This window comes from Miscanthus floridulus, chromosome 8 (assembly GCF_019320115.1).
Source record: "Miscanthus floridulus cultivar M001 chromosome 8, ASM1932011v1, whole genome shotgun sequence".
Taxonomy (NCBI): Eukaryota; Viridiplantae; Streptophyta; class Magnoliopsida; order Poales; family Poaceae; genus Miscanthus; species Miscanthus floridulus.
In genome coordinates, this window is record NC_089587.1 from 184,937,564 (window position 1) to 184,956,478 (window position 18,915).

At 46.8% G+C, this 18,915-nt stretch overlaps 1 protein-coding gene across 1 annotated transcript; it reads left to right on the top strand.

Moving 5' to 3' along the window:
- The first annotated feature begins 14,500 nt into the window (after window positions 1-14,500).
- Window positions 14,501-17,876, top strand: LOC136474268 (NAC domain-containing protein 100-like). Its single transcript, XM_066471854.1, has 3 exons — window positions 14,501-14,865; window positions 14,997-15,256; window positions 17,193-17,876. The coding sequence occupies exons 1-3, from the start codon at window positions 14,697-14,699 to the stop codon at window positions 17,625-17,627; spliced, it is 864 nt and encodes a 287-aa protein (XP_066327951.1). The 5' UTR covers window positions 14,501-14,696; the 3' UTR covers window positions 17,628-17,876.
- The last annotated feature ends 1,039 nt before the right edge of the window (window positions 17,877-18,915 follow it).

Below are 18,915 nucleotides of genomic sequence, written 5' to 3' on the forward strand. Positions count from 1 at the left end.
TGTGGCCCGGCCAACACTTGACGAGGGCACAGCCGTGTGGGGACATGACCCTGGAGGCGGTAATAGAGGCGTGTCGGTTAGTGAGGGGATAAGGATGGGAATGGGATAGACAAGAGCGCTAGACATAGTGCGCATCTTGGCAACAACGACGCATGGGCGGCAGGGCAGTGGTGGCGAGATAGCAGCGCTACGAGACAGCCGAAGCAGGCAGTTACTCATCGGGTAGGTGGATTGAGCCGTGAGACGAGCACCACGATGGCTAGACAATGACTACCACGACATTGGCTTGGCCCCATGCACGGCCTAGACGGTAGCGCGCTTGCGGCAGCCACGCAGCAGCACTGCAGCTCAGCCTGGCCCTACGAAAGGTGACTATGGTCGGCATAGCCCGGCGTGCTGTCGGCAGCCGATGAGGCCGAGCAATGGGGCAATGGCCATGGCCAGGAACGACCAGGCATAAGCAGCGTACTCGTGTGGTGACTACGGACCCAGGCCGAACAACTGCAAATGGTGATGTTCACGCATTTTAAAGCAAAGCAAAGGATGTCGATCATCTCAACTAAAGTCGAACCAATCTTACTAACCTAAAGTCAACACTACCAGCTAGCTAGCGGAGCAATCGTCATGACCCAAGAGCAACCAGATAGGGAGATAAAAGGATGCCAACTTGGGTTCATCGCTGGAGTGCCGGTTCACGAACAGAGCGCCAACAACATGGTTCACAGCACGTTCTAATGGAGTTTGGGCAAATTTAGGGAGGGCAATGTGACACCCAACACAACTACGCCCTACACCCTACTCAAGTGCTTATTTAGAGGCAACCAATAGTATAAGAACATGAAGCTTGTGTTCAAACAATTTACCTAGAATCTAAATGCGAAAATGGCATTGCCATCACCTTTTTCTAACTTAGGAAAAATCTAGAGTTGAGGTTGATTTGAATTTTGGATTCGATTTTTTATTTGAAAAAACACTAGTTAACAGCATTTGTTATCCCCAACCGAAGTTGCATTCCCATCTACACAACTTGCTCATCAGACTTTACTTAAGCACTATACACAAGTTATATTTTATTTTTGTTTATAGAAATTGCTTTACCATTTCACGTAAAAGTTAGGTTTAAAACCTGAGAAACTCTTTTATGAATGTTTCGTAGGTCCTAATCCGGGTGCTAAGTGAGTTCGTAAGACCAGAGGTGTTACACCCGCGTGGCAGAGAAGTGGTGGGAGACGGATGGGATTGCGGGAGCGAGGCCCGATAATCATGGTTTTTTATCCATAGCGGAGGAGGTATGTTTTCTTTTACACCAGTTTTGGTCTAATCTAAATGTAAAACTAGTATGGTCATTGGTCATCCAAATAACTAATTCCGAGTTAGGTTATTCTAAAAAAATTCTGACTTAGGTTGTAATTTATTTTATGTGGCTCATTGAAAACAATGTCATTCTAACTAAAGATAACATGATCAAGAGAGATTACCCTCTTGCTATTTCAGTGATCACAAAGAGTGTATGCAACACCTGCTCTTTTCCTGTTGTAATGCTAAAGTGATTTAGGGTACCTTTGCTATATGTTTGGGGCAATGGCATCCCTTCTTCTCCTCAGCAATGCTGGAGATGGTGTAAAAATGGATACCAAATGGGAAAAATTCTTTGTTGTAGGCATTGCGGCTATTTGGTGGGTAATATGAAAAACTAGAAACAAAGTTTGTTTCAAAGGAAAAACTCTAAATAACCCTCCAGAAGTGATTTGTCATGCATGTGCATGCACTTATGCGGTATTTGGGCAGGTCTTTTTCCTGACGAAGAGAAGAATATGCTGATTGATGGGGGTCAATGCCACGCTCCAGACCGCCATTAAACTGCTATCCAAGCCTCCAGGAGCTACTAGGAAACCCAACCTGATTCAAGATGTCGGGAAGGATGGAGATGCTGATCAAGTGCCAACAAGTTGAAAAGTTGTGGTGGAGCGTCTTGCTGTTTTGCTCATCTACCTTTTAGCTCTTATATGCTAGTTGGTAGTTCTAGTTGTAGTAGCTTGGTATCTGGTAGAAACTGGTGCTTTTTCTGTCTACGTCTTTGGCTTGTTCTGGCCACTCTGCTGTTTCGTTCTCTTAAACTGTAGCAGCTTGTTTTGGCTGATCTTTTGCTACCTGAGTCACCTAAAACCATGCTATATTTTCCGTTGCTCTGTTAATGGAAATGGGAAATTCTCTAGTTCAATGTAATTGGGCCAATCCATGTTACCCATTGGATCAACTAGTTCTAGGTCTATCGGCCCATTTTGGACTTTGAGGGACGCCCCCATGATCATTTGGTCTTTACTTTTGTGGGTCAAGTCAACTATCCAATGAATTGACTCGACCGATTCCATCCCTACTGAAAGCATCTAGGCCCCCGGTTGGGTTTCGGTAATTAATGACGACATAAGATTACTATGACTAACGTGTGTTTTGTATGGCAATTTGAGTTAGGTCATGGTAATGGAAATTGATTGGGCAATCATGGTTGTCATGCCCCTATCGATGGAAATAGTTTCGGTTTTAAAAGGATGGACGACAAGGTTAAGGACAGACTAGTTCTAAGTGTCGTTTGGCGTTAGAGAGACACTTAGAGTAGTTTAGGACTTTGTTTTTCCTTTGGCCATACTATTAAGGGGGGTATAGACTAGTAGCTTGACCTAGGTGAGTCTAATGGATTAGGTGTGGTGCACATGTGTCAAAGATAGCACTAGGTAGCTCAGGAATAGCCCCAAGATCAATAGAAGTCAACTTCATTCTTGAAGGATTTCAAATTGGAAGTGAATGGAGGGTCAAATGACTGACTGGACGCTGGTTTGGTTGTGACCGGACGCAGTTCGAAGAGTCCGGTCAGTTTATTTGATCAAGAGCTATAGTCATGTACTGACCGGACAGTACATGTCCGGATGCTAGGGTGCCTATGTCCGATCAACATCAGAGAGCATCCATAGGGGCATTTTGCTGACCGGACATGTTTGGTGGGTGATGACCGAACGTAGGTCAGAGTTCGGTCAGAGCTAACGGCTCTCTCTGACACAGTGACATGTACTACTAACCGGAGCATCCGGTCACCCTAAAACTTGCTGAGTTGGCCTCCAACCATTATGTTTTGAATGAAGGTGATTCACCATGGCGGAGTGTCAAAGAATCAGCCCATAGAGAGCACTTGATCCTTATGTGGATTAAGGGGGAGCTACACCCTTGCACGGGTGCTCCAATGAGGACTAGTGGGGAGTGGCGACTCTCTGGTACCTCAGGAAACATCGTCGTGTTCCTTTCCCTCTCTTTATTTTGAGAATTTACATTTGAGCAATTCACTTCATGTCTTTACATTCCTAGAATTGCCATGTTAGATTAGGATTGAAACCTAGGTTGCAAAACTTTTATACGGCAGAACAATAGAAACACATTCTAGACACAAGGGGTGAAATGGGCTAAGTGTAGGGCTTAATTATTGCAAAAATTAGAATTAGCCCAATTCACCCTTCTCTTGGGCATCTTGATCCTTTCAATTGGTGTCACAGCCTCATGCTCCCTAAATTAGGCTTAACCTCCTAGAGCAAGATGTCCTACGGGGATGGACCCCCTCCTATCTTTGAGGGAGATAACTTTCCTTATTGGAAAATTCACATAGAGGCATACCTAGAGGCTTTAGATGTTGGAGTTCTTAGAGCCACCTCACAAGGCTTCCCAAAACCTAAGGATCCCGCCAACCTTCAAGGCGATGAGGTTAACTACGAGAAGTAAAATGCAAAGGCTAGAAACACCCTCTTTAGAGCCCTTTGCAAGGATGTCTTTAACCATGTGCAGAACCACAAAGATGCCCATGCACTATGATCAGACATTTGTGCTCTCCATGAGGGAACCAAGAGTGAGTGTGAGGAACGCTATCACCTTGTGATGAAAAAGCTTATTCATTTGAGATGCTTCCTAGAGAATGTGCTGATGAGATATATTCGCGCTTGAATGTTCTTGTAGAGGAAGTCAATGGGCTTGGACTCACACAAATGCAACCATCCGATGTTGTGAGAAAGATCTTGAGTGTCCTCCCCATTGACAAGTATGGGCATATTATGACGGTGCTTCATCAAGGTGATCTTTCTACCGCTACACCAACTCAAATATTGGGAAAGATCAATGCACATGAGATGTATATGCACATCACTCCACAAGATGGCTCTTCTTTCACCACAAAGAAAGATTTGGCATTCAAGGCTAGCTAAGAGAAGAGGGGCAAAGCAAGAGTTGATTATGATAGCTCAAGTGATGATGAGATTGATGATGTAAGTCTTGCCCTCATGGTGAGAAGAACCGCCAAGATGCTCAAGAAGCTAAACAAGAATGGTGTCAAGTTTGATGGCAAGAAGAAGAAATTCTTCACTAGTAGTAGAAGGAAGCCCATCTCTGAAATGGATTGCTATAATTATGGATAACTTGGTCATCTAGCTCATCAATGCCCTAAACCCAAGAAAGACAAGTACAAGAAGAAGTACAAGGGCAAGAAAGATGACTCAAGTGATGAAGATAATGATGAGAAGAAGAACAAGCCATACAAGAAGAAGGATGGCAAGAAGAAGGAATTTCACAAGAAGAAGAAGAATGGCAAGGCATACATTGTTGGTGATTGGCTCATGGACATTGAATCATCAAGTGGCTCATCTGATGATGAAAGTGAGAATGAGAAGGAGATGGTGGCCACTCTTGTGATTGATTCTTTACTATTTTCACCGACACCACCGCCATCATCCTCTACACACCTATGCCCGCCTATACCCACTAGAAGAATCCTTCACACAATAGCTACTCTTCAAGCTGCACCTACAATAGGGGTAAATAAACTCTGAGTACACAATATACTCGCAACACTTATCTGACTAGTGGGAATAATTTCCCGACTCCAAAGGATATGATAGGCTTATTGGTTTGTTGGGTTTCCTTTTTACGGAAAGCAATACTAGTAGTGAATCCTTATGTATATTTCTTATTAGCAGTCATGCTTAGTTTATTATCCAACCATTCTAGGTAAGCACATGTTCTACTTTCACGCAAGAGTTGAGCAAACCAATCCATTTCACCACATTTCATTTTCCAATTCTTACTATAGTGCTAGATTGTAGACAAGTCATACCGGATTACTCGGTGATTCATGAACCAATGTGCCCAGCTAGGTACCCTGAAACACACGCCCCGCTTGTACCCTAGGCACAAGCAGGATCAACCCATCACTCTCTTATCAAGGGGTCCAAGTCCCCATCCAAACTTGGACTCCAAGCCCCCACACCTGAGTCTCGGACTCAGTGTGGTGCTTAGACCTCCACCATCCCTGCCTCCAATTAGTCAGTTCAGAAAGAGCCGGAATCCATGACAAGAGAGCAACGAGCCTTCCCTGCTCCCATAAACAAGTATGTGCTCAGGATAATAAGTCTGTGACCTGACTAGAATCCAATGCAACGGTCGATCCTTAACCGACACAGATAGGGAAAATAGTATAAACAAGCTATGCCCCATTGGTCGTGGGACACAACCTCTTACACCCACCAATACCCATACCATATCCCTGCCCGATCTCCATTTCCTTTCACCATTTTATCATGAGTGATAATAATAATCACCTATTATGAGTAACGGCAGGTTACTCACGCTACCGAAAATCCTAAGCATAGTAGCTACTCGACCTATGGTAGTAGGACTCATACGTAGGTTATATCTATGCATGTAGTTTCTATAAAATGTCTGTAACGTAAATGCACATCACATATATATATCTAGTGATTATTCAAAATAAGGGTTATGCACCGGGGCTTGCCTTGGGCAGGCATGGTGTCAGCAAAGTCAACAGCTGGTGGCTCTGGGCCTCCCTCCTAGATGAGGATCTCCTCCTCATACTCCTCGATTATCTCTTTGTACTCTGGCTCGCCCGCTGTCACAAACTCTACCAACTCGTTATCTACATGCATGAAATGATGATGCAACACTTAGTAATACGGCAACAGCAACTGTTAAAATAAGAATACATCTATCAAGCTACTAAGTTAGATCTAATGACTAAGACGCTAAGTTACCTATTATTCCCACTAAATAGGTATGAAACATTTCACATATTATCTTAGCAACTAAAACCATCCTTATTCCTATTACCGATTTAATATATATACTAAAACAAGGAGTACCTAGCTACCCTATTTCTCAACCTATTCTAAGGCTACAAAAATTACAATGAGCACATAATAATCTAATGAACCTACTGTAAAAATTTCAAAGCTAGCATTTCTACCATTTCATCACAAAAATTCATTCACTAAGTACTCAGAATAATAACAAGCATTCTAAAATAAATAAAGTAACCCTAAAAATAACATAGAACAATATGAACTAAATATATTAACAGATAGATCACAAATTTAGGAATCTAAGAAAATTAGTTTCACAATTTTTGGACACCTATGCGAATTGATATTAATTTTCAAAGTTTAGCTCATAAATTAAAATATAAAGCTATTTCTAATTCCTTAAGAAAAAGAAAAAATGAATTCCGCCCGTGACCCATCACCACGTGGCCTGAGCAGACGCGGCCCATGTGAGGCGGCCCACAACAGGGAGGCCCACGGGCGTTGCCAACTTTGTAAAAACGCCCCCACGCTAAGACCGAATCAACCCGTAATCCATAGCACTATTTCCAGAGAGATAGACTATGTGGATAGGACCCTGCAATCTATCGCCTTCACCATGGACAGGTCCTTGGCCACCCCTGCACGCGCCGGTGCGGCGGATGCGACACTGGATGGCCACATCGGCCAACCGAGACCCGCCCCAGCCCAGATAGCGAGCCGATCTGCACCTACAACCCTAGCGCCTACACTAGCCTAGGTTACAGGAGTGGCGGAGCTCGCAGAAATGGTGACCATAACATGTGGCCCTGCGCGACAGCTGTGCGGCCATGTCGGCCACCCTAAGCCACCACGGGGTGAACGAGCTAGCGCTATAGCTTCACTATCTTACCCTAGTTATGGCTGTAGTGGTGGTTTGGCCGGAGGTTCCCTGAATAGTGTTGGCCATGTGCGGGTGGTGGAATGCGGCGGTGTTCTGAGATGGCACGGCCACGTCAGTGGCTATGGTGAGGCAGTAGAGGTGCGCAGGGTGAGGCGATAGAGTTCATGGTGTAGATGAATTGGCGAGGGGGAAATGGTGGGTGGCTGCCCTCGGCCATGGTCGGTCCTGGCCTTAATGGCACGGCGGAGGGGGAAACTCCAAATTGGAGCACGTCAAGACGCAATTCAAGGCGGGGTGGGGACAGTTGGCACCCAGACGCCAAGGCGAAGACATGAGCACACGAGATTTAAGGCAAGCTCCCACGCTCTAGCTCACCGGGGTCACGACGTGACCGCGGCGAAAAGCAGGGGAGGGCACAGCGGTGGACATAGCGATGAGCAATGACGCGGCTAGCGCTCTTTGGTGGGACACGGGCATCGCAACCGGGGTACACACGCCAGGCGCAAGCGGCAAGCGCAAGCAGCCACGGCAGGCACTGGCCCACGCACCGTAGCACCATTAAGGCGAGGCGACGGCACGAGCGTGGCTGTGGCACCCCACGTGCACGCGGTGGCAATCGACAGCAGTAACGTGGCCTGGCACCGGTAGCGACAATGGAAAACCATGCAGCCGTGCAGAGATGGGACAATGAAGTGACGATGGGGCAGTGGGGCCAGTGAAGGGCGGTGCGCGCTGCAGTGGTGACGTGACGACAGCAGCACCAATGGCCAGCGGAGTAGTGCAGTGCAATAGGGCGGCGTGTGCAGCCACCGTGGCACCGGCAGTGGCGCCAGCTGCAGCGTGCAGCATGCCAGGCGTGCGGTCAGGGTGGCCAACATCGCCCTAGGCGCGCGGTGACCACGCACACACGGCTACCCGGCCCTAAAACGCGTTGTGCATGCTTTTTAAAGCGTCAACCACGACCCATCTAGCTCGGTTATGACCCAACCAACCTGGCCGAGCTGAAGATGGTACCTAGGGCTACTGAATGGAGCAATATACATGGACCAAGGTAGACTAGGGAAGAAAATATGAGCATGCCAAGTTGGTGTTGTCAACCGGTGCCCAAACATCATTTTTGAACTTTTTGTAGCAATTAATTGATGACCAAAGCACATACTAACTAAACCAACCCCTATACCATTGACAAGTACTTACTTGGATGCAACCCACCAAGCAAAAATATAGCACAAGCCTTTAGCTAAATTTTCCAGAATTAATTCGCTAATATAGCATTGTCACACCATTTTCAACTTTGAAAATTACTGTCTTGGGCTGAATTTTAGTCCAAGTTCTATTTCTAAGCTATTAGAAATACTATCTAACAATAATATTTTTTGACAGCAAGTATTTCATTGCCATGTACAAAGTTTGTACCTTCAACTTTATTTAAGTGTCACATAGGTGTTTTATATCATTTTTGCTTAATAAAAATTGGTTTTAAACCCTAAGTGATATAACATGACTATGGAATTAACTTTCGTTTCGCACTTTCGTTATCGTTTTGAGTTACGGAAATTGATCGACACTGTTTATTACATGCATTAACACATAAATATAATGCTCGTGACATGTTTTAGTAAATGATTTATGGTGTAACACCGAGGGTGTTACAATACTCGAGGTTGTATTGTCATCAATCACCTAAAAGGGGGAGATTGAAAGCATCTAGGCTCCCAGTTGGGTTTCGGTGATTAATGACGACACAAGATTACTATAACTACAGTGTGTTTTACAAGAGGCAATTTGAGTTAGGTCATGATAATGGAAATTGATTGGGCAATCATGGTTGTCATGCCCCTGTCGATGGAAATCATTTCGGTTTTAAAAGGATGGACGATAAGGTTAAGGACGGACTAGTTCTAAGTGTCGTTTAGCGTTAGAGAGACACTTAGAGTTGTTTAGAACTTTGTTTTTCCTTTGGCCGTACTATTAAGAGGGGTATGGACTAGTAGCTTGACCTAGGTGAGTCTAAGGGATTCGGTGTGGTGCACACGTGTCAAACTTAGCACTAGGTAGCTCAGAAATAGCCCTAAGATCGATAGAAGTCAACTTCATTCTCGAAGGATTTTAAATTGGAAGTGAATGGAGGGTCAAATGACTGACCGGACGCTGGTTTGGTTGTGACCGAACGCAGTTTGAAGAGTCCGGTCAGTTCATTTGATCAGAAGCTACAGTCATGTACTGACCGGACGCTAAACAGTACATGACCGGACTCTAGGGTGCCTATGTCCGATCAACATCAGAGAGCATCCATATGGGCATTTTGCTGACCGAACGCGTCCGGTGGGTGATGACCGGACACAGGTCAGAGTTCGGTCAGAGCTAATGGCTCTCTCTGACACAGTGATGTGTACTACTGACCAGAGCATCCGGTCACCTTGAGCGGCGTGTCCGGTCACCCCGAAACTTGCCGGGTTGGCCTCCAACCGTTATGTTTTGAATGAGTGGGTATAAATACTTATCCCACTCATTCATGGGAGGTCTCTTGCCCAATTGTTCAGCTGTGAAACGCCTTTGGAGTTCAAGGGAGAGCAAGAGCCTAGTGTGGTGATTGAAAGTTGATAATCCAAGATTAAGGGCCTCACTAGTGCATAGGGAGTAGCATGTGTGCATTCAACTTTCTCATTAGGCTTATCTTAGTCAAGTGAGAGTTTGTGCTTATTACTCTTGGTGATCGCCATCACCTAGATGGCTCGGTGGTGGTTGAGAGCTTGGTGATCATCCGGCGGAGCTTGTGGATGATCCAAGTCATATCGTGAGCGGTTGTGGGCGATTCACCATGGCGTGGTATCAAAGAATCAACCCGTAGAGAGCACTTGATCCTTGCGTGGATCAATGGGGGAGCTACACCCTTGCGCATGTGCTCCAACGAGGACTAGTGGGGAGTACCGACTCTCCTAAACCTCGGGAAAACATCGCCGTGTTCCTTTCCTTCTCTTTATTTTGAGAATTTATATTTGAGCAATTCATTTCATGTCTTTACATTCCTAGAATTGCCATGCTAAAGTAGGATTGGAAACTAGATGCAAAACTTTTATACGGCAGAATAATAGAAACACATTCTAGACACAAGGGGTGAAATGAGCTAAGTGTAGAGCTTAATTATTGCAAAAAAATAGAATTAGCCCGATTCACCCCCTCTTAGGCATCTTGATCCTTTCACCTACCACATGTAAATTATTGTACTAGCATGCAATCTTGGAACGGCCCTGTTCGGCTTACCCCATATTCTGTTTGTTCGGCTTTTTTTTTAACCGGAACAGTGTTTTTCTCTCACAAGAATTCAGAACAGTGTTTTTCAGCCAGTTTCATCTAGGTTAACCAGCTGACGAAGCCTTTGTAACGATCTACTCACGTGGGACCTAGGTATATGTGAGGAGTGTCCAGCAGACTTAGCCTCCACAACCGCTGCCAAACTCGCAGCTAAGCAGTAGCACACTAGCACTAGCACAGTCATCCAGGGCACTGAGCAGTAGCAACCAGCAACCAGCAACCACGCGCCCCACATCGCCCACACACTAAGCAACGCACATAGCTGACAGCTCAGCAGCCCACACCACCCGATCCTCGACTAGAGATCCATCTTGCTCTACCACCTCCTGCCGCACCGAGCCGCCCATCTGCTCATTGTTGACAATCTCTATGTTTTGGGGATGGCTAGTAGGAGCAACACTGGAATCTGGATATTCATATATGCTTACTCAGACAACCTTGGTATGGAACGGATTAGAGTTAACACCATTGGCATATATGAAAATTATGTTTTTAGGTGGCAGATAAGGGATTTAGCTTTATGTCAATGGTATGTAAGATTTTTTTTTTTAATTTCTGTATGGATTATAAAATGAGTATATTGAGACAAAGAGCAAGGATGAACATTTTTTATTAGTTGTAGGTACCAAACTTATCGCTGCTTACATTGAAAATTGCTATTATATGTCTCACGAATTGATGGATGATAGTTATGATGAAAATTGCACTGTTTACCATGAAAACTATACCTCTTCAGTGAGGGTATATAGATGAGTACACGGTACCTAAACCCTCTGATAACCACATGTTACACACAAGGGCACAAGGCTAGCTAATTAAGAAGTCGTAGACACGCATCAGCCAACACTACTGGATTCAGGCGCTTTGCCGGGTGCCGAATGCACCCGGCAAAGGCTACTTTGCACTCGGCAAAGCCTTTGCCGGGTGCAGCACTCGGCAAAGAGCCTCCGGCAAAAAATTAGTCGGCAAAGATTTCTTTGCCGGGTGCTTTTTATCGGGCACTCGGCAAAGACTTTACCGAGTGCAAACCCGGCACCGGCAAAGAAAAGTGGTCGTTACGGCGCCGGCTCCGTCATCCCTTGCTTTGCCGGGTGCCATGTCAGAGGCACCCGGCAAAGATTTTTTTAATTTTTTTTTCAAATTTTCTTTGCCGGGTGCCGTGCCGGGAGGCACCCGGCAAACCATTTTTTATTTTTTTTTAATAATTTCTTTGCCGGGTGTCGCACCGCGTGGGCACCCGGCAAAGAGTTTTTTATTTTTTTCGTAATTTCTTTGCCGGGTGCCAGATCATGGGGCACCCGGCAAAGAATTTTTTTTTTTTTTTGAAAAAACTTTGCCGGGTGCCCTGGCCCTGGCACTCGGCAAAGCTGGGAATTCCTTTCAGAGAATTCCCAGCTTTGCCGAGTGCCAGGGCCAGGGCACCCGGCAAAGCCTCAAAAATTAATTTTTTTTATTTTGTTTTTTGATTCTATAATCACAAACACAGCATATAAAAGATATATATCACATCTGAAGCATCACAAAGACAATATAGCATATATATATCACATCCATCTCATCACAAACTCAATACCACACATATATATCACATCGCGAATACAATACCTCACATACACGACATCACAAACATAATAGGTCCAATTACCATCGAAACAAGTCGATAGTGGATCATAGTGCATCACATGTCCATCAAGCGGTGAAAAAGAGATACAAACTAAAGGTGGGGAGGAAACTGAGTGCCTGGTGAAGGAAACTCGGCACCGCCTGCTTGCGCCTGAGATGGGTCATTCGAACCCGCCGACGGAGGCTGCATAAAGGACAAGATATTCAGGCGCTTAGAGTGGGTCATCTAATGAAAGCACTAGTCGAAGCAATATGGATTCATACTCACTGGACTAGCTACAACTGGCGGCGGCGCTGGAGCGAACATCGGCACAGGTACACCGTTCACTTGCCCAAAGTTCTGTAGGAACATCGTAATCTCCGCCAGCTGCTTGGCCTGTCTCTCCCGCTCGGCCCGCTCGGCTTGTCTTTCCCGCTCGGCCACCTCGGTCCTCGCCGCCAGGTCCCGCAGCTCCTGAGCCATCCTTTCGTTATCGGCCTGCAACATTTCAATCGAATGTTTTAGTAATGTAAAGGTAACTAAGTTATGTAAAGATCAATGTACGAAGAGTTAAACTGGACTAACCTGGAGTGCGTCGACCCGCTGCTGTGAAGGGGACGGCCGTTGGCGTATGGCCGGGCCTCCGCTCGGGGTACTTGCTCGGATCTGGGAGAGGGAGGGAACAGAGCCGGACTCGAGGGTGCCATCGCCAAGCCAGTACCGCCCATGCTTCTTGCCCTGTCCGATCCTCATGACAATCGTGCCATCAATGTCGTCGGTGCTCGGATCCCAGTCTGGCCCCTGGACCGACCTTGCGTCCGACGCGTAGGAGCTGATGCGGGTGTGGGCGCTCGGGTTGCTGTACGACTCGGGTGGGTCATCCGGGCTGAAGGTGACAGCGGAAGTCGCCTTTCCCTTGCGGGCCAGTCCATACGCCATGAACGTGGACAAAGGCTGGCCACCATGCGACGCCGACTGCGAGAAAGACAACAAGATGATCACATGTGGAGATGTTTGGGTTTTAGGCAGCCGACGTCGCAACTTACTCGAAACTTTCTCAATTTTTAACCAGGGCCTCCACATGTGATAACAAGACACATCGACAAGTTTCGTGATTTTCGGACATCGTTTTGATTTTATATAATTTAAATAAACTTCCCCCGCGAGTACATCGTCATGTTACGACAACATGATGCGCGACATTTCATGCCACTTCCTGCATACGGCCTCAACATAGCCTAAATATCATGAATACTATTTTTTGAATGACGAAATTCCATTATTTCATGTACCTGCAGTTCAAATTTGGAATAGTCGAAAAAATTCAATGCAACGGAAAAAATTAAGGAAATATTGTTAAAGAACTCATAATTGTCCCAAATTTTGAAACAGGGAAATATTTACTGTATCAAGTCCCCACAAAAAAAATGGGGTCAAAAAAACAAAAAACAAAAAATAATTTGCCGGGTGCCACCCAGGGCACCCGGCAAAGAATCCTTTGCCGGGTGCCAGGTCATGGGGCACCCGGCAAAGAAATTTAAAAAAAAATTAAAAAAATTCTTTGCCGGGTGCCTAACGGCGTGGCACCCGGCAAAGGCTGACGGCCGCTGGCCGCCGTCAAGCCGGCCACCTTTGCCGGCGGTCATATTTTGCCGAGTGGCCGGCACCCGGCAAAGACTAATTTTTGCCGACGGCTGGAATTTGCCGAGTGCCCGGCTCCCGGCAAAGGCTGATTTGCCGGAGGCCTTTCTTTGCCGGGTGTCTCCAGGCCTGGCACCCGGCAAAGAATTCCTTTGCCGGGTGTCCGATAAAAAGCACCCGGCAAATTTTTTTTTTGCTCCCGGCAAATCAGCCGTTTCCTGTAGTGCAACGACGCTTATTATGATTCGTTTTCCCCGGATCTATCGGACCATCTCATACAGTACTTGAAATTCCTGCATGATGTTGATGACTCGAGCCGCTTGAACCCCGTTACGCCCATCGTCCACGATGCATACATACACGAACGGAACACATATGAAGCTAGGCGAGCTAGCTGATATGGACGTCTCCATCCGGCGTGTACGACCTCGCGCACGTCACATTCGCCGCGTACGCGACCTCAATCATCAAGCTGGTAGATGGCTGTCATCCCCTGTTCCCGCGCCATTAATTTGCAGCTAGCAGCCTGCTTTGCCTCCCCCCGGAAGCATGCACGCACGTAAAACGACCGCACGCCACGGCCGGCGGGCTGTGCTAAGAAATAACAATGCTGCCGGCACTTGGGCGAGCAATCTCATGATGATCCCGCGCATCCTCCGTAGCAGGTGGATCGGATCCGATGGGAACCCTCTTGCGGAGCACGGGCGGCATGACAGCAACAGGATGCTGGTTGGAATCTTTCCACCTGTGCCTAGCTAGGGGGCCTAGCACATGTAGCAAGTAGATCGGTTCGTTTCAGTTGTTGCCTCAGCAGATAGGGACGTCGCCGCCGGGCCGCAGGGCATAGTCCGTTTTAGCTAGCTTTGCCTCTAGCAGGTAGCCTCCTCTATATAACGGAGTTCTCTCGCAACCAACTCCGGTCACACACCCACACACACTTGGTACCTCTACCTCCTCAATTCGGAGAATAGAATCATCAGAGACAGGTCGATCAGACTGTGTACTGAATGCGGTCTTGATCGATCGATACATAGGTGATTGCTGCTAGCTGCTCCGATCGAGCAGTCGATCGATCGATCTCCAGGCTTGCAGCTAGCAGGGATCCACACGATCGATCGAGTACCGATCCATGGCATTGAGGGAGATCGAGTCGACGTTGCCACCGGGGTTCAGGTTCTACCCCAGCGACGAGGAGCTGGTGTGCCACTACCTCCACAAGAAGGTGGCCAACGAGCGCATCGCGCAGGGGACGCTCGTCGAGGTCGACCTGCACGCGCGTGAGCCGTGGGAGCTCCCAGGTCAGTCAGTGTTATTAATAGCTCGATCGATGTATCCGTCCAAGAATCTGACGTCGTTGAACTGGGGTTTATCTGATCTGCTGCCTGCGTCGATACGATCGGTCGATCCATCTGCGCGCACGTGCCTGCAGAGGTGGCGAAGCTGACGGCCACCGAGTGGTACTTCTTCAGCTTCCGGGACCGCAAGTACGCGACGGGATCGCGCACCAACCGCGCCACCAAGACGGGCTACTGGAAGGCCACGGGCAAGGACCGCGAGGTGCGCAGCAGCGGCGCCGTCGTCGGCATGCGCAAGACGCTCGTCTTCTACCGGGGCAGGGCCCCCAACGGCGTCAAGTCCGGCTGGGTCATGCACGAGTTCCGCCTCGACGCCCCGCATTCGCCACCCAGGGTACGTGTACGTCGTATTTTACGTAACACACACCTTGCTACTCGTAACTTAACTAACACAGGTTGATGAGTTACTCCCGGTAGTCCAGCAGCGTGCTAACCAATTGCTCAATTGACTGGTTTATCCACAAGAAACTCTTTCTAGAAAAAATCTAAAAATTGTCTAGTACTTCCTCCGTTCCAAATTATAATTCGTTTCACTTTTTTTACCCTAAATTTGACCGTTCGTCTTATTCAAAAAAATGTGTGCAAACATAGTCAAATTTAAGTCATTATTAAAGAACTTTTGTTAATAAAGCAAGCCACACAAAAAAAAGTGATATTTAGCATAAATTTTTGAATAAGACGAGTGGCTAAACTTTGGGTCAAAAAGCCAAATGAACTATAATTTGAAATACTAGTAACTACTAGTAGGAGGCAGACTGAGTTTCAGAGGTGAAGGATGGTACTGTAGTACGGAGTATCTATCAAAAGAAATTAAAGACAAGCTTGTTTCGCTGAACAATCAATTGATTAGCTGGGCAAGCAAGCGGATCCGCCCCGTGAACCACGGGTGGTGAACGTACTGGAACAGCTAGGTGGCCAGTACAAGCTAAGGACCTCACATTACACGGGGAAGACAGTGACACGAGCTTATGTAATTCACAATCATTCGTGAATTGCGTGCGTCGTCGACTTAATTAGCATGCAAAACACCAACACGTGAAGAAACGTCTGCTCTTGTCTCCATCCTTTTTTTTTTTTGTTTTGTTGAGAAACTCTCTTGTCTCCATCTTATAGACGTCCTGCGACGTGCTATGTTCCCGACCCACTTATTATATCTTGATGGGCCGAGAATTCGGCCTATCCATTATACAGTGTTACATGCATGATCCCAACTCTTGTGAATTCAAGCGGGCCTGGGTTGTGTAGTTGTCGTTTCTTCCTCCCAACCTAAACAGCCGAGCTCGGTCCAACTGAATTTACAACTGCCACTCGGTAGTCTCTGCAGTAACAGTACTACTAGTCGACGAGCAACCAGCATGCATCGTGCAATGCATGCATATGCCTGCTCCTCCACAAGGACAAGGTGGCCCAGGAACATCAGGCACGGGTGATCCTGTGCGCGCCTGCATAATTGGTCCTTGTGCGAAGCATCAGCGCAAGGACGGACGACGTCCTCGATCAGCACAGACGTGCAGATAAATTGGTCATGTCACGCACAGGCGGCGCAGACACGTTGTAGACGTACGAGGAGTGATAAAGCAGGGCAGAGAGTGGACCAGCCATATTTGACTGCCTGCTCCCCTGCGCTAGCTGCGCAATAGTCGTACATTCTTGACCGATCATTTCTCCCTCGTGGCCTCGGCGTAGGCGCCTAGCACTACCGGTTCCTAGCTACGGATGAGTACAATAATTGGCGGATGGATTCACCTTCGAAGTAGGAGCGCTGGTGATTACTTCTGGTTTGCTCCCGCTAAATTTTAGTCGCTGTTCCATCGAATATTTAACACATGCATTGAGTATTAAATATAGACTAACTACGAAACTAATTATATAGTTTACGACTAATTTACGAGACGAATCTTTTGAGCCTAATTAGTCCATGATTTGATAATGTTTTGCTACAATAACACGTGCTAATGATGGATTAATTAGGTTTAAAAAATTCATCTCGTGGAGTACTGCCGGATTATGTAATTTGTTTTTTTATTAATATCCGAACACCCTATGTAACACCATCCCGACACATCTTCTAAATTTTAGTAGCCGGATCCACCAAACACCCCCAAGATAAAATGCTAGTTTTAAACCTAAACACGAACGGAGAGAGTACGTTGCATGCACTAATTAAAAAAAGTTAATATCGGCCAATTATAAAGTAGTGCCAGCATTTCTCAATTCTCTCAGGTCTGAACAGTGGCAAACTGGCAATCGCTGCCCGTGTGTGCGTGCAGGAGGACTGGGTGCTGTGCAGGGTGTTCCAGAAGACGAAAAGCGACGGCGGCGACGGCCAAGACGGCGACTCCTCCTCCTCGCCCGCCTTCGCCGGCACGTCGCACGCCATGCCGGAGCCGGACCATTATTCCGCGGCATCATCAGGAGGCTACTACGGCCTCGCATTTGTGCCGCCGCAGCAGCAGCAGCAGGAGGTGGCGGCGGCCGTGCTTCCACAGTATTACGACGGCACGGTCGTCGACCACCACCACGGCTTCATCACGCGAGACGACGCGAGCGCCGCTGCGTTGCCAGGGTTTGGCGGCGCGATGAGGGGAGTCGCCGGCGGTGAGTATGGGTTTGGAGGATACTTTGGATACTTTGACATGGGTGGCTTTGATGACATGGCCAGCCTTGGTGCTGGGGACATGGAGTTTCCTCAAGTGTGGAGCTAGATAGCTGATTGTGCAACATCACCCGACCGGAGACCGTCCTCTTGAAGGAGAGAATACGTACATTAGTGTTATTACTGGATCAATTAAATTTATTAATTGTTTAATACACATGGGGTTTGGCAGGTAGATTAGATTGGGTTTGAAAAATGCTTTGAGCTTGACAAGGTTCATTGTGAACGTGAAAAATCAAATGTAAATTAATTGGGAAATCATCCTTTGTTTTCTAAATTATTAAGTATATACTAATTGATTATTGTGGATGCAAAATACAGTACTCCGTACGTACCATTCGTTTTTTCTTGGGGGGAGGAGTGGGGGCACGTGTCCTCACAATCATAAATCTGCATGCGCCTGAATCAATTTGGGGAACAAAACAGCTTTATGGTCCGGCAATTGGGAGGTTTAAATAAAGGCCCAGCAAATTATTCACAACACTGGCAAAAACTTACCGAAATGTCTGGCAATAGGACAGATGTTATTACCTGCTACTCTACATGAGAAGAAGGTATTGCGTCACGTATTGTTTTTAGCTATATTTTCAATAGGCTTAGTTCACACACGAGTCTGCGTTCGTTTGGTGTCGTCTCACCATATGTCTCTCTTTTCAACTATCCGGTATGGGTCGTGTTTACTTGTGCGGCCATTAGTACAGAAATGATTTTTACAAACGCCTTCCTACTATGTCAGATTTACACATCACTGCCGACATCATCACTGCCGAATTTATGAGAACCGGCAGTGATGTACCTTCACTACCGGTTATAAGCTTGAAAATGAAAAAAATGATTAGGGCTGGGCTAAAACCGACAGTGAAGGACCACATCACTGTCGGTTTGTGGCTTGAACGGCAGTGTTTTGGCGGGCACTCATCACTGCCGGTTTAAGCCAAGAGCCGACAGTGATTGAAAAACCGGCGGTGATAAGCCTACAACACAAAATGGCTGCAGCCGTCCTCTCCTTCCTCCTCTCTTCCATCCTGAGAACAGAGGCGCACGTTTGGACCCTTCCCTCCATTGTTGCGGCTGCTCTTCACCATGAAGCTAGTGCTTGGATTTTGAAGAATGGCTTGATCTTTTTGCTTTAAGTTTAGTAACAAACATCGGCTCCAAACCGATAGTGTTTTTTTTATTTTTTTTTACTAAAAGATGGCGGCAGGGCCCTTCACTGCCAATTTTAGTTTTAAAACCAGCAGTGATAGCTTCTATCACAGTCGGTTGCTCAAACCGACACAGAAGGCCCAATTCACTGTCGGTTTTTAAACTAAAACCGACAGTGATGTGTAGATGCT